We start from the raw sequence: 13,537 nt of genomic DNA, 5'->3' as shown, positions 1-13,537 counted from the left end.
CACTGGGGGGGGGCCTGGGGGGTGCGGGCTCTCCCCGCTGGGTTGGGGCCCCCTGGGTGCCGCTGCTCGCTGTGGGGGGGTACCGGGGGGCGTGGGGGTACGGAGGGGTGTGGGGGTGCCGGGGGTGTGTGGGGGTACCGGCGGTGTGGGGGTACTGGAGGGGTGTGGGGGTGCCGGGAGTGTGTGGGGGTACCGGCGGTGTGGGGGTACTGGAGGGGTGTGGGGGTACCGGGGGTGTGTGGGGGTACCGGCGGTGGTTGGGGGTACCGGGGGTGTGGGGGTACCGGAGGGGTGTGGGGGTACCGGGGGGTGTGTGGGCATCGGGGGTGTGTGGGGGTACCGGGGGTGCGGGGGTACCGGCGGTGGTTGGTGGTACCGGGGGTATGTGGGGGTACCGGGGGGTTGTGGGGGTACCGGGGGGTTGTGGGGGTACCGGGGGTGCGGGGGTACCGGGTGTGGGGGTGCCGGGGGGTGCGGGGGTGTCGCTGGGCTCCGTGCCCCCCCCGGATGGCACAGGACGAGCCCGTGGCCAGCCGGGCACGGGCGGCTCCGCGGGCGCGGCATGGCACCGGGGAACGGGCAGTGCCCACCGGGGAACGGGCAGTGCCCACCGGGGGGTCGGGGTGCCCCCCAGTACCGAGCGGGAGGCGGCTCTGCTCGGGCACCCCAACATCGGCCAGTGAGAGCCGGGCTGCCCCAGGGCACCGGGGGCGGGGTGCCAGGGCAGGGGTGGGGTGCCAGGGGGGGATGGGGGTCCTAGAGCAGCGATGGGAGTGCCCGAGCAGTTCCGGGGGTCCCAGGGCTGGGAGGGGGTCCTGGAACAGTGCTGGGATCTCAAAGCAGGGACGGGGTGCCAGGGCAGGGGTGGGGGTGCCAGTTTTGGGGTCCCAGGGTAGTTTTGGGGTCCCAGAGCAGCTTTGGGGTGCCAGGGCAGTTTTGGGGTGCCACGGCCCAGCAGTGGGGGCAGGGAGCAACAATTTGGGTCGCAGAGGCACAGCAGGTGTGCCACGGGCTCTGTCACACCTGGCCATGTCGCCGTGTCCTTGTGTGTCCCTGTCACACCTGCCCCTGTCCCCATGTGTCGCTGTGTGTCCCTGTCACCACTGCAAATGTCCCCATGTCCTGAGTCCCTGTCACACCTGGCCATGTCCCCGTGTCCCTGTGTGTCCCTGTGACACCTGTCCATGTTCCGTGTCCCTGTCACACCTGGCCATGTTCCTGTCACCCCTACCCGTGTCCCTGTGTCCCTGTCACACCGGGCCATGTTCTTGTCAACCCTGCCCGTGTCCCCGTGTCCCTGTGTGTCCCCACGTCCCTGTCACCCCTGCCCATGCGCCCGTGTGTCCCTGTCACGCCATGCCCCCGTGTCCCTGTCCCCAGGCTGGTGGCTGGCTGTGCCCGTGCCCGCTGCTGCCCGAGCCCGCGGGGCAGGAGCTGCCAACCCGCCTGGAGCGGGCACCGGCCCGGGGGGCACGGCGGGCACGGGGGGTGTCGGCCCCGCGTGCCCCCGGGAGCTGATGGGGCAGTTCCTGCGGGCACGGGGGCACTGGGGAGCACTGGGACTGGGGACACTCCGGGGGACACGAGGGCACCAGGGGAGGGGACATGGGTGGGGACACACGGCCTTGCACAGGGGACACTCCGGGGGACATGTGGGGGCCGTAGGGGAGGGGACACACGGGCTGGCACTGGGGACAATCTGGGGGGCACTGGGACTGGGGACACTCCGGGGGACAAGAGGGCACCAGGGGAAGGGACATGGGTGGGGACACACGGCCTTGCACAGGGGACACTCCGGGGGACATGTGGGGGCAGCAGGGGAGGGGACACACGGGCTGGCACTGGGGACACTCTGGGGGACACGTGGGGGCACACACGGGCTGGCACTGAGGACACTGGGGGACCACAGGGGCATCAGGGGAGGGGACACATGGGCTGGCACAGGGGACACTCCGGAGGACACACGGGGGCACCAGGGGAGGGGACACGGGTGGGGGCACACAGGTTGGCACGGGGGACACTCTGGGGGACACCAGGGGAGGGGACATGGCCTTGCACAGGGGACACTCCAGGGGACACATGGGGACAGCAGGGGAGGGGACCCATGGGTTGGCACTGGGGATGCTCCAGGGGACATGTGGAGGGCACCAGGGGAGGGGATACATAGGCTGGCACTAGGGACACTTGGGGGGATGTGTGGGGGCACCAGGGGAGGGGAGACAGGAGGGGACACACGAGCTGGCACTGGGGACACTCTGGGGGACACGTGGGGGCACACACGGGCTGGCACTGAGGACACTGAGGGACCACAGGGGCATCAGGGGAGGGGACACATGGGCTGGCACAGGGGACACTCCAGCGGACACATGGGGGCACCAGGGGAGGGGACCCATGGGTTGGCACTGGGGACACTCGGGGGACCTGTTGGGGCCGCAGGGGAGGGGCACAAAGGCTGGCACTGGGGACACTGTGGAGGACACTTGGGGGCACACAGAGGGTGGCACAGGGGACACGGGGAGGGCACAGGGACACTCTGTGTGTGACCGTCGGGGACACCGGGGGGGGACAGGATGGCACCTCCCCATCCCCCCCCAAGCTCTGCACCCCTCTGGGGAGGGGTCACAGCGGTGGCCCCCGCCATGTCCCTGAGTGTCCTGCCCTGTCCCTGTCCCTGTCCCCTGTCCCTGCCGACCTTCAGCCCCTGCCCTGGGCACGGGAACCTGCAGGGGGGGCCGTGAGGGGTGACCCCCCCCAAAAAGCCCTCCCTGAACATCCCCCAGGACCCCCACAGCTGTGTGGTGGAATTGTGGGGTGACACCCCCCAAAAACACCCCCCACCGGTACTTGGGGGGGGACTGAGGGGTTCCCCCCTCCCCAAACACCCTGAACCCCCCCAGGGACACCAGGACTGGATTTGGGAGGGGGGGAATTTTTTGGGGTTCCCCATTTCCCTGCCAATAAAGGGGTGTGGGGAGTGCCCCCCCCGTGTGTCCCGTGTCAGTGGGGGGGGGTCACTGCTGCCCGGGGGGGCACCCCAGAATGAGCCCGAGCCGAGGTCAGTGGTGTGTGTTTATTGGGGGGGACACGGTGACCCCCCCGTGGTGACAGCAGAGGGGGAGGTGTCCCCCTGCTCCCCCAGCTGGGTCGGGGGGGGACACACACACCGGGGGGGTCACCGGTGTGCACCAGTCCAGACCAGCTTAGGGGTGATGGGATGGGGGGGCCCGGCTGGATTTGGGGAGGTTGTGACCCCCCCAGCCCCCAAGGGGGGAGTGTGTGGGGGAGGGGTCAGACTGAGGGGGGGGTCGCTGTGGAGGGGGGGTCCTGCCCCGAGTGCCCCTCCCCAGTGTGGGGGTGGCTGTGACCCCCCCGGGTGGGGGGGACAGAGAGTGGGGGCTGGGGTGGGGGGGTGAATGACCAGTACAAACCAGTTTGGAGAGCTCAGACTGAGATGGATTTGTGGGGGGGGCTCTGCCCCGGGCCCCTCCTTGGGGGGGGGGGGGGGGGTGTCACAGCCCCTCTGGGGGGCGGGGGTCACCCCATGATTTGGAGGGTGTGTCCTTGTCCCCAGTGCTTCATGCGGCTGCGGGGGGGGCAGCTGGTCAGCACGCGGGGGTTCCGGACCCCCCCCCAGGGCTGGGACCCCTCCCCAGAGGAGCTGTGCCCCCCCGGGGCCCCCCTGCTATAGGAAGGCGCCGGGGTTGGCGCGGGGGTCGCGCTGGTTCCGGAAGCGCAGGGCGAGCCAGACCCCCAAAACCTGCAACAAACGGGGGGTGGGGGGGGCTGCTGGACCCCCCCCCCAGGGTCCTGAGACCCCCGCCCGCCCTCGGCCCCCCCCGTACCTCGGTGAAGCTGAAGAACAGCCCCACCCCCCCCAGGATCTTGAGGGCCTGCTCCGAGTGCTGCAGCAGTTGGGGGGCACAGGGGGGGGCACGGGGGGGCCCCCCCCCGGGGGGAACTGGCACCTCTGGGGGCAAACGGGAGGCTCAGGGGGGTCCCCGACACCCCCCACACGCAGGGGTCCTCACACCCCACTGTGGGGGTGGGGGGGGCAGCGCAGGCCCCTCCTGGGGGGCTCAGCACATCCGGGGGTCCCCAAACTCCATTTCCCCCAAAAAGCCACCCCCCCCCCCAATCAGCAGGGTCCCCCTCCAGCCCCTCCAGTCACCTCCCCCAGGGCTGTCCCCAGATCCCCCTGACCCCCCCAACACCCCCAGGTGGAGTCTTTAAACCCCCCAAACCCCCAGTCTCCCCCAACCCCCCCCAAACCCCCCTGACTCCCCAGTCACCCCCAAACCACCCCCTCCCGACTCCCCAATTACCCCTGACTCCCCCCAAACCCCCAGTCACCCCTAGACCCCCCCAACTGCCCCCCTCAAACCCCCCCAACTCCCCACTCACCCCCAACACCCCCATTTCCCCCCCCCAGCCCCCCCAGACTCACAGCAGGGCAGTTTGGGGGCTCCCAGGGGGGCTCCAGCCCGGGGGGGGGCGCTGGCCGGAGGGGGGGTCCCGGGGGGCTCCCCCAAACCGCAGCAGCCCAGCCGGCGCTGCAGCTCCCCCCGCGCCCCCCCCGCTCAGCAGGGGCCAGGCCGAGCGCAGCAGCCGCTCCTGGGGGGCAACGGGGGCACCCCAAAACCCGTCAGAGCCCCCCGGACACCCCCCAAACCCCTCAGTGCCCCCCAGCGCCCCCCCACCACCACAGGCCCCCCCCAAACCCCTCAGTGCCCCCCACCACCACATGGCCCCCCCAAACCCCTCAGTGCCCCCCAGGGCCCCCCCATCACCACAGGGCCCCCCCAAACCCCTCAGTGGCCCCCCACCACCACAGGACCCCCCCAAACCCCCCAGTGCCCCCCAGGAGTCCCCAACCACCATAGGACCCTCCCAAACTCCTCAGTGCCCCCAGAGCTCCCCCACCACCACAGGGACCCCCAAACCCCCCAGTGCCCCCCAGTGCCCCACCACCACCATGGGCCCCCCCCCAAATCCCTTTGTGCCCCTCCTGGGGCTGAGGGTCCCCTGTGGGGGTGGGAGGATCCCAGCCCCCCCACCCAAGGATTTTGGGGTGCAGGGGGTCCCTGTGCCCTCCGGGATTGGGGGATGGGCTGTGTGGCTCCCAGGGGGGTCCCAGGGGTGGGGTGGGGGTCCCAGGGGGTTTTGGGGGCCCGGGGGGGGGGCGTCCCAGGGAGGTTTTTGGGGGTCCCAGGGGGTTTGGGGGGTCCCAGGGTGCTTTGGGGGCCCGGGGGGGTCCCAGGGGGTTTGGGGGGTCCCAGGGGGTTTTTGGGGGTCCCAGGGGGTTTGGGGAGTCCCAGGGGTCCCAGCACGCACCTGAGCCTCGCGGCCCAGGGCGAGGCAGGCGCAGGACACGCCCAGCTGGCACAGGAACACCAGGCCCAGGATCAGCACGTACTGGGGGGGTCAAGGGGGGGCACACACACACAGAAACCCCTCAAAAATCCCCCCGGGACCCCCCAGATCCCCCCAACATCCCCCCACAGCCAGACCCCCTGCAGATTTTGGGGTCCCCGGGCAGGGTTTGAGCCCCCCTGAAGGGTCTAAAGGGGGCAGGAGTGGGGGGTGCCATAGGGGAGGGGGGTTGGGACATCGGGGGGCGTTTGGGGACATGGGGGGGGGCGGGGGCATCCAGGGGGTGCTGGGGACAGTGCCAAGGGAGTCAGTGACATCCAGGGGGGTGCCAGGGAAATGCAGGGGGGGCTTGGGGACACTGCCGGGGTTCCAGGGACATCCAAAGGGAATTTGGGACATCCAGGGGGGCTTGGGGACAGTGCCAGGGGTGCCAGGGATAACCAGGGGGGTGTTGGGGACAGTGCCAGGGGTGCCAGGGACACCAAGAGGTGTTGGAGACACTGCCAGGGGTGCCAGGCACATCTAGAGGGGCTTGGGGACACTGCCAGGAGTGGCAGGAACATCCAGAGGGTGTTGGGGACACTGCCAGGGGTGCCAGGGATGTCCAGGGGGGCACTAGGGACACTGCCAGAGGTGCCAGGGACATCCAGGGGAGCCCTGGGGACACTGCCAGGGGTGTCAGGGACATCCAGAGGGACAATGGGGACACTACCAGGGACATCCAGAGGGGCTTAGGGAGACTGCCGAGGGTGCCAGGGACACGCAATGGCGCATTGGGGACATCCAGGGGGTGTTGGGGACACTGCCAGGAGTGCCAGGGCCAGCCAGGGGGGCACTGGGGAAAGTGCCAGGGATGCCAGAGACATCCAGGGGGTGTTTGGGACATCCAGGGAGTATTGAGGACAGTGCCAGGGGTGCCAGGGGTGGCAGGGCTATCCAGGGGACCGAGGGGGGCTTTGGGCCAAGGAGACAGAGCAGGGCAGGACACAGTGCCCAGGCGGGCGGGGGGCTGGCAGGGGGGCTGGGAGTGCCAGGGGGTTCCCCCAGAGGGGCTGGGGGTGCCGGGGGGTCCCCTGGAGGTTCTCCCCCAAAAGGATACGAAGAAGAGCAGGACCTGGTGGTGCCGCAGGGCCCCGAGCAGCCCCAGCGCCGCGATCAGCAGGAGGAAGACTCCGACGGCGAAGGCTCCTCCGAGCAGGGGGGGGCTGGAGCCCCCGGCCAGGCCCCGCGCCCAGCCCGCCACGGCCACCAGCAGCACCCCCACCAGCTGGGAGCACCGGGTCAGGGGGCACGGGTCAGGGGCACTGACACCCCCGGACCCCTCCCGAACCGGAACTGCCCCCCCCGAACCGGGATTGTGCCCCCCGAACCGGGACTGTGTGTGCACCCCGAACCGGGACTGCCCCCCATCAACCGGGACTGTGTGTGCCCCCCCCGAACCGGGACTGTGTGTGCCCCCCGAACGGGGACTGTGCCCCCCGAACCGGGACTGTGTGTGCCCCCCGAACCGGGACTGTGTGTGCCCCCCGAACCGGGACTGCCCCCCATCAACCGGGACTATGTGTGCCCCCCTCAACCGGGACTGTGTGTGCCCCCCGAACGGGGACTGTGCCCCCCGAACCGGGACTGCCCCCCTCGAACCGGGACTGCCCCCCTCGAACCGGGACTGTGCCCCCCGAACCGGGACTGTGTGTGCCCCCGAACCGGGACTGTGTGTGCCCCCGAACCGGGACTGCCCCCCCCGAACCGGGACTGCCCCTCTCGAACCGGGACTGCCCGCCTCGAACCGGGACTGCCCCTCTCGAACCGGGACTGCCCCTCTCGAACCGGGACTGCCCCCTCCGAACCGGGACTGTGTGTGCCCCCGAACCGGGACTGTGTGTGCCCCCCCGAACCGGGACTGCCCCCCCCGAACTGGGACTGTGCCCCCCTTCGAACCGTGACTGCCCCTCTCGAACCGGAACTGCCCCCCCCCGAACCGGGACTGTGCCCCCCGAACCGGGACTGTGCCCCCCAGCCCGGCCCAGCCCCTCCCCACAGGGGCAGCCCCAGAGCCACCCCCAGCCTTGGTGTCCCAGGAGCCCCCAAAGCTTTGGGGACCCCCAACTCCCCCCCAGCACCCCAAACTGGGAGGGGTTCCTCCCGCCCTGCAGACCTCCTCAGGCCCTCCCAGCCCCGCAGGACAGAGGGGTCCCCAATCCCCCCCAGACCTGACGGGTCCCCAATTCCCCCAATCCCCCCAGAGCAGAGGGGTCCCCATTCCCCTCAGAGCCCCCCCAGACCTGAGGGGTCCCCACTTCCCTCAGAGCCCCCCTAGAGCAGAGGGGTCCCCATTCCCCTCAGAGCCCCCCCAGACCTGAGGGGTCCCCAATCCCCCCCCCAGACCTGAGGGGTCCCCACTCCCCTCAGAGCCCCCCTAGAGCAGAGGGGTCCCCATTCCCCTCAGAGCCCCCCCAGACCTGAGTGGTCCCCAATCCCCCCCCCAGACCTGAGGGGTCCCCAGTCCCCTCACGGCCCCCCCACTCACCACATAAACCACGTTGAGGGCGCAGAGCGCGTTGCGCGAACAGGCGAAGCCTCCGCAGACCATGGCGGGCTCGGGGGGTTCCCGGCAGCCCCGGGGCGGTCTCGGGGGTCCCGGGGGGCTCGGGGGTTCCGGGAGTTCCGGGGATCCCGGGGGGTTCCGGGCTCCCCGCGCCGCGGCCCCTTTAAACCGCGGCCCCGCGCCCCGCGCGCCCGCCCGCAATGCGCCTGCGCAGGAGCCCCGGCCCCGCCCACCGCGCCCTGTGGCTCAATAGTCCCGCCCATTAAGCTCCGCCCACTTCTACTGGATATGCCCCGCCCCACACCGTATATGGGCATAGCCACGCCCATCGCTCAACACGCAGGCTCCTTTCTGCGCATGCGTACAACTCCGCTGAGGTGGGGCGGGGCCTCCCGGGAGGGGGCGGGACTATTTGGAGTTTGCCCCGCCCCCAGAATCTCGCCCCTCCCCCGACCCCCCTGGGCACACTAATCCCGGCTCCGCCCATCCTCAGAGCCCCCCAGGAACCCCCCATGGCACCCCAGGGACCCCCAGAGCCCCCAGGATCCCCCAGAGCCCTCCAGGAACACCCCATGGCACCCAGGATCCCCCCAGAGCCCCCCAGAATACTCCAGGATCCCCCCAGAGCCCCCAGGACACCCCCAGAGCCCCCCAGCTCCTCTCTCCCCCCACAGCCCCCTCCACCCTGAGCACCTCGCAGCCCCCCCGCTCCCCCTCACCCCCATGGCCCCCCCAGAGCCCCCCTCCGTGACCCTCAGGCGCTTCTGGGCTCCCCAGACCTTCTCGGGGGTCCCCCAGAGCCCCCCAGCCCCTCTATACCCCCCGAGCCCCTCAGGACCCCCCCAGGGGGTAGAGGGGATAGAGAGGCTGGGAGGGCATGGGGGGGTCCTGGGGGGCTCTGGGGGATCCTGGGGAGTCCCGGCCCCCCCCCCGTATACCCCAAACCCCCCCGTGCCCCCCCGAGGCCGCGCCCCCCTGGGAAGTCCTTGAGGGGCCCCATTTGGTCCCTTAATCAATGCCCCAGTGATTAATTAATTAACCATTAATCAGCTCCGGGGGGGGGGGGCGGGGGGGGCGCTTTGGGGGTCCCCACGCCCCGGGAGGGGCCAAATTGTGGGGGGCGAGTCCCCAGACCGCCCCTCGGGGTCACCAGCGGGGGGAATCGGGGCTGCAGCCGCCCCCCAGCCAGCCCGGAGGGGTCGGGGCGGCCCCCCCGGGGTTTGGCGAGGTCACGTCGCGACCTTGGCGCGTTATCGCGACAGCGATAGGGGCGGCTATAAGCGACAGCGGGCCCGGGGGGCGGCAGCGATGGCTCCGTGGCTGCTGTGGTTGCTGCTGGTGACCGGCACCGGGGCCGGCTGGGGGGCCCCCGCTGAGCCCCGGGCGTTACCGGAGCCCCCTCGGGCGGTACCGGAGCCCCGAGAGGTACCGGGATCCCCCCAGGCAGTACCGGAGCCCCTCCGGGAGGTACCGGAGCCCCGGGACGTACCTGGATCCCCCCAGGCGGTACCGGAGCCCCTCCGGGAGGTACCGGAGCCCCTGGACGTACCGGGATCCCCCCAGGCGGTACCGGAGCCCCTCCGGGAGGTACCGGAGCCCCGGGACGTACCTGGATCCCCCCAGGCGGTACCGGAGCCCCTCCGGGAGGTACCGGAGCCCCCTCGGGCGGTACCGGAGCCCCGGGCCGTGTCGGACGCGGAGCTCCGGGAGCTCTCGGAACAGCTGCTCGCCGCGGACACGAACCGGGCCGGGCCGGGGCAGCTGGAGCTGAACCTGCAGGGCTCGGGCAGGTGGGGACAGGGGGGGATGGGGAGGGGACAGGGTGGGGGGCACTCGGCGCCCTCCGTGCTCCCCCTCATCCCCCTCCCCTCTGCCCTTCCTGCTCTCTGTCCTGCCTGGCTCTGTCCTGTCCGTGGTCCCAAACCCAAAACCCACCTGGCTCTGTCCTCGCCCCTTGATCCCACCTGTCCCCACCCCTGCCCTCCATCCCAATCCCAATCCCAGTCCCACCCCAATCCTGATCCCAATCTCAATCCAATCCCAATCCCCCCAACCCCAATCCCACCCCAGTGCCATCCCATCCTAATCCCAATCCAATCCCATTCCTAATCCCAATCCCCCCAACCCCCATCCCGATGCAATCCCATCCCCCCTAATCCCATCACATTCCCCCCCCCAGTCCCAATCCCATCCCATTCCCATTCCAACCCTAATGCCAATTCCATCCCAATCCCATCCCAATCCCCCCAATCCCCCCCCAACCCCAATCCCGATGCAATCCCAATCCCATCCCAATCTCATCCCAACCCTAATCCCAATGTCAATCCAATCCTAACCCTAATCCCAATCCCACTCCAATCCCAATCCCCCCCAGTCCCAATACCAATTCCAAACCCAATGGCATCCCAGTCCCATCCCAATCCTAATGCCAATCCCAATCCAATCCAAATCCCAGCCCAATCCACCCCCAATCCCAATCCCATCCCAATCTCATCCCAACCCTAATCCCACTGTCAATCCAATCCAATCCCACCCCAATCCCGTTCCCAATTCCCGCCCCCAGGCTCTTTTCCCGGGTCTCCCCGGCTCTCCTGGCCGCCCCCACCGTCTCGGGGCTCGTTGCCCTCCTGGACAATTACGAGCCGCGCACGGGCCGGGCCGAGGCGGAGCCGCCGGCGGAGCTGCGGGAGCAGCGGCGCTTCCTGGAGGCCGCGCTGGCCACGCCGGTGCTGGCGCTGCTCGAGCGCTTCGTGCTCCGCAAAGGTGGGGCCGCGCTGTCCCCGCGGTGTCCCCCGTGTCCCCACGGTGTTGCCCGTGTCCCCACGATGTCCCCCCTGTCCCCATGGTGTCCCCTCAGTGTCCCCCCTGTCCCCATAGTCTTCCCACAGTGTTCCCATGGTGTCCCCACGGTGTCCCCACGCTGTCCCCAGGGCTGTGCCCCATGCCCCCACACTGTCCCCACGATGTCCTCGTGCTGTCCCCACGGCTGTACCCCCTGTCCCCCACGGTGTCCCCAGGTCTGTGCCCCATGTCCCCACGATGTCCCCATGCTGTCCTCAGGGCTGTGCCCCATGTCCCCATGCTGTCCCCGTGCTGTCTCCAGGACTGTACCCCATGTCCCCACGATGTCCCCGTGCTGTCCCCAGGGCTGTGCCCCATGTCCCCACGATGTCCCCGTGCTGTCCCCAGGGCTGTGCCCCATGTCCCCACGATGTCCTCGTGCTGTCCCCATGGCGTACCCCCTGTCCCCCACGGTGTCCCCAGGGCTGTGCCCCATGTCCCCATGCTGTCCCCGTGCTGTCCCCAGGGCTGTGCCCCATGTCCCCATGATGTCCCCGTGCTGTCCCCAGGGCTGTACCACTCAGCCGAGGCCTTCCGGGCCGATCTCCACTCCATGTGGTTTGGGCTCTACTCACGCTCCGGAGGGAAAGCTCTGGACTCCTGTGGCTTCGAGCACGTGTTCGTGGGTGAGGGGACACAGGGGACATGGGGGAACACGGGGGGGACACTGGGGAGGGGGGGACACTGTGGGGATGGGAGGGAGTGAGGACAGGGGTTGAACAGGGGGACACCAAGAGGATGGGGGGGACACCAAGGGCATGGGGGGACACCGTGGGGTGGAGCTGGGGAGGCTTGGGGGGCAGTGCTGGGGGTTGGGAGGGTCCGTGGGGGGTCCGTGGGGTGACAGCTGTGGTCACCTGCTCTCTGTGTCCCCTGTGTCCCCAGGGGAGGTGAAGAACAATGCGGTGTCGGGGTGTCACAACTGGGTGCAGCTGCACTTGCTGGAGAATGAGGGGAGGCTGGAGTACCTGGACTGCACCTGGGACGGGCCCGTGAGTGGGGACAGGGGAGGGACACAGGAACATGTGGACATGGGGGACACAGAAACAGGGGGACACGGGGACATGGGGATGGCTGGAGTACCTGAGCTACACCTGGGATGGGCCCGTGAGTGGGGACAGGGGGGACACGGGGGCACTGGGGGACACGGGGGGACTGGGGGACACGGGGGACTGGGGGACATGGGGAGAGATTCCCTGAGCAGGGGATGGGGACAACACTGGGGGACATGGAGACCCCGATGACAGGGGGACATGGGGACAAGGGGGACGGGGGACACAGGGAGGGATTCCCTGAGCAGGGTGTGGGGACACAGAGCGGGACACCCACTGCAGCAGCCCTGGGCTTCCCCTCCTGCCCCTATCCCCTGCAGTGTCCCCAGCCAAGCTCTGTGTCCCCAAGGATGTCCCCAGGGTCCCTGTCACTGAGCCCCCCAGAGTGCCCCTGAGGTCCCACCCCCCACATTTCCCTGGAACCTCGTGCTCCCCTGGCTTGTCCCCTCTCACCGCCCCCGCCGCAGGATCCCTGGTGTCCCTGTCCCCCCGAGGCCACACCCGCGGTCCCCCCGTGGCTGTCCCCGCGTGTCCCTGTCCCCCATGGCCTGGGTACCCCCTGCCCACCCCCGTGCCCCTCCCTGTGCCCCCCGCGAGCCCCCCCCCTCAGTGACCGGTGCTCCTGGCTGTGCTGTCGCTGTGGCTCCACCGGGATGGGCACCCATGGCACCGTGTCCCCCTGTCTGTCTGTCTGTCTGTCCCCGCCGTGTCCCCCGGCAGTGGACGGCCTTCCCGGACGTGCTGTCGCTGCGGTTCCGCTGGGACGGGCACCTCAAAGCGCGGGGGTCGCTCCTGGTGGGCTCCAGCCCCGAGTTCGACCTGGCTCTCTTCACGCTCTGCTTCCTGGCACGGCCCGACAGCCAGTGAGTGGGGGGCACCGCGGGCAGGGCAGGGGGCACCCGGCAACCACCCGGGGGTCGTGGTGCCCACGCGGGGGTCCCGGACCTGGGGTGACCCTCACCTGTCCTTGCAGGTGCCACATCAGCCTGGGGGGAGAAGCTGCCACCATCCAGACCTACAGCTGGGAGAAGCAGCGCCTGGTGGCCTCGGCGTACCCCCTGACCCCCCAATAGACCCCCCAGGACCCCCCAATAAACCGCCCGTGACCCCACAGGACCCCCCGTGACCGCTCTGACCCCTCAATAAACCCCCCAGGACCCCCTTTCCCACCTCTGCCTGGGAGGGTACAGGGGATGGGGACACTGGGTGCTGGGACCCCCAAAGAGTGCTGGGACCCCCCAGGGGATGTTGGGACCCCATGGGGGTGTTGGGACCCCACAGGAACCACTGGGACCCCATGGAGTGCTGTCACCCCACAGTGACTGCTGTCACCCTCCGCAGGTGGTGGCACCACTCCGGTCCTGGGACCCCCCCCGGTCCTGGGACCCCCTGCGGGCACTGGGGGGGGGGGATGGGCAGGAGCCCATGGCCGGGGGAGAACACGGGGACACCTCCAAGGGCCCTGGCTCTGCCTAGGGTGACATGGGGACACCTGGGGGAACATGTGGGGGTGGGCTGTCTGTGCACAGAATGGCACATGTGTCTCCAGCATGTCCGTGTGTCACTGCACATGTCATTGGCATGTCTGTGTGTCACTGCATGTGTCCCCAGCCTGTCCGTGTGCCCATACATGTCCCCAGTGTGTGTCCCTGCTGTGTCCCTGTCCCTGCTGTGTCCCTGTCACTGCACACGTGTGTCCCCAGTGTGTCACTGCTGTGTCCGTGTCACC

At 69.9% G+C, this 13,537-nt stretch overlaps 2 protein-coding genes across 2 annotated transcripts; one reads left to right on the top strand and one right to left on the bottom strand.

Annotated features, from left to right (window-relative positions):
• Positions 1 to 3,551: 3,551 nt before the first annotated feature.
• Positions 3,552 to 8,136, bottom strand: TSPAN31 (tetraspanin 31). The gene is made up of 7 exons (XM_059871775.1): positions 7,898 to 8,136; positions 6,470 to 6,637; positions 5,332 to 5,412; positions 4,445 to 4,611; positions 4,036 to 4,067; positions 3,843 to 3,967; positions 3,552 to 3,757 (listed from the first exon to the last, which is right to left on the bottom strand). Exons 1-7 carry the CDS (start codon positions 7,958 to 7,960, stop codon positions 3,683 to 3,685), a joined length of 711 nt encoding a protein of 236 aa, XP_059727758.1. The 5' UTR covers positions 7,961 to 8,136; the 3' UTR covers positions 3,552 to 3,682.
• A 1,072-nt stretch (positions 8,137 to 9,208) lies between these two features.
• LOC132340813 (uridylate-specific endoribonuclease C-like) lies at positions 9,209 to 12,928 on the top strand. The gene is made up of 6 exons (XM_059871934.1): positions 9,209 to 9,705; positions 10,479 to 10,678; positions 11,266 to 11,382; positions 11,642 to 11,748; positions 12,529 to 12,671; positions 12,782 to 12,928. The coding sequence occupies exons 1-6, from the start codon at positions 9,224 to 9,226 to the stop codon at positions 12,879 to 12,881; spliced, it is 1,149 nt and encodes a 382-aa protein (XP_059727917.1). The 5' UTR covers positions 9,209 to 9,223; the 3' UTR covers positions 12,882 to 12,928.
• The last annotated feature ends 609 nt before the right edge of the window (positions 12,929 to 13,537 follow it).

The sequence above is a fragment of the Haemorhous mexicanus genome, chromosome 33, assembly GCF_027477595.1.
Source record: "Haemorhous mexicanus isolate bHaeMex1 chromosome 33, bHaeMex1.pri, whole genome shotgun sequence".
Lineage (NCBI taxonomy): Eukaryota > Metazoa > Chordata > Aves > Passeriformes > Fringillidae > Haemorhous > Haemorhous mexicanus.
This window is presented reverse-complemented; position numbering and strand designations above follow the sequence as displayed.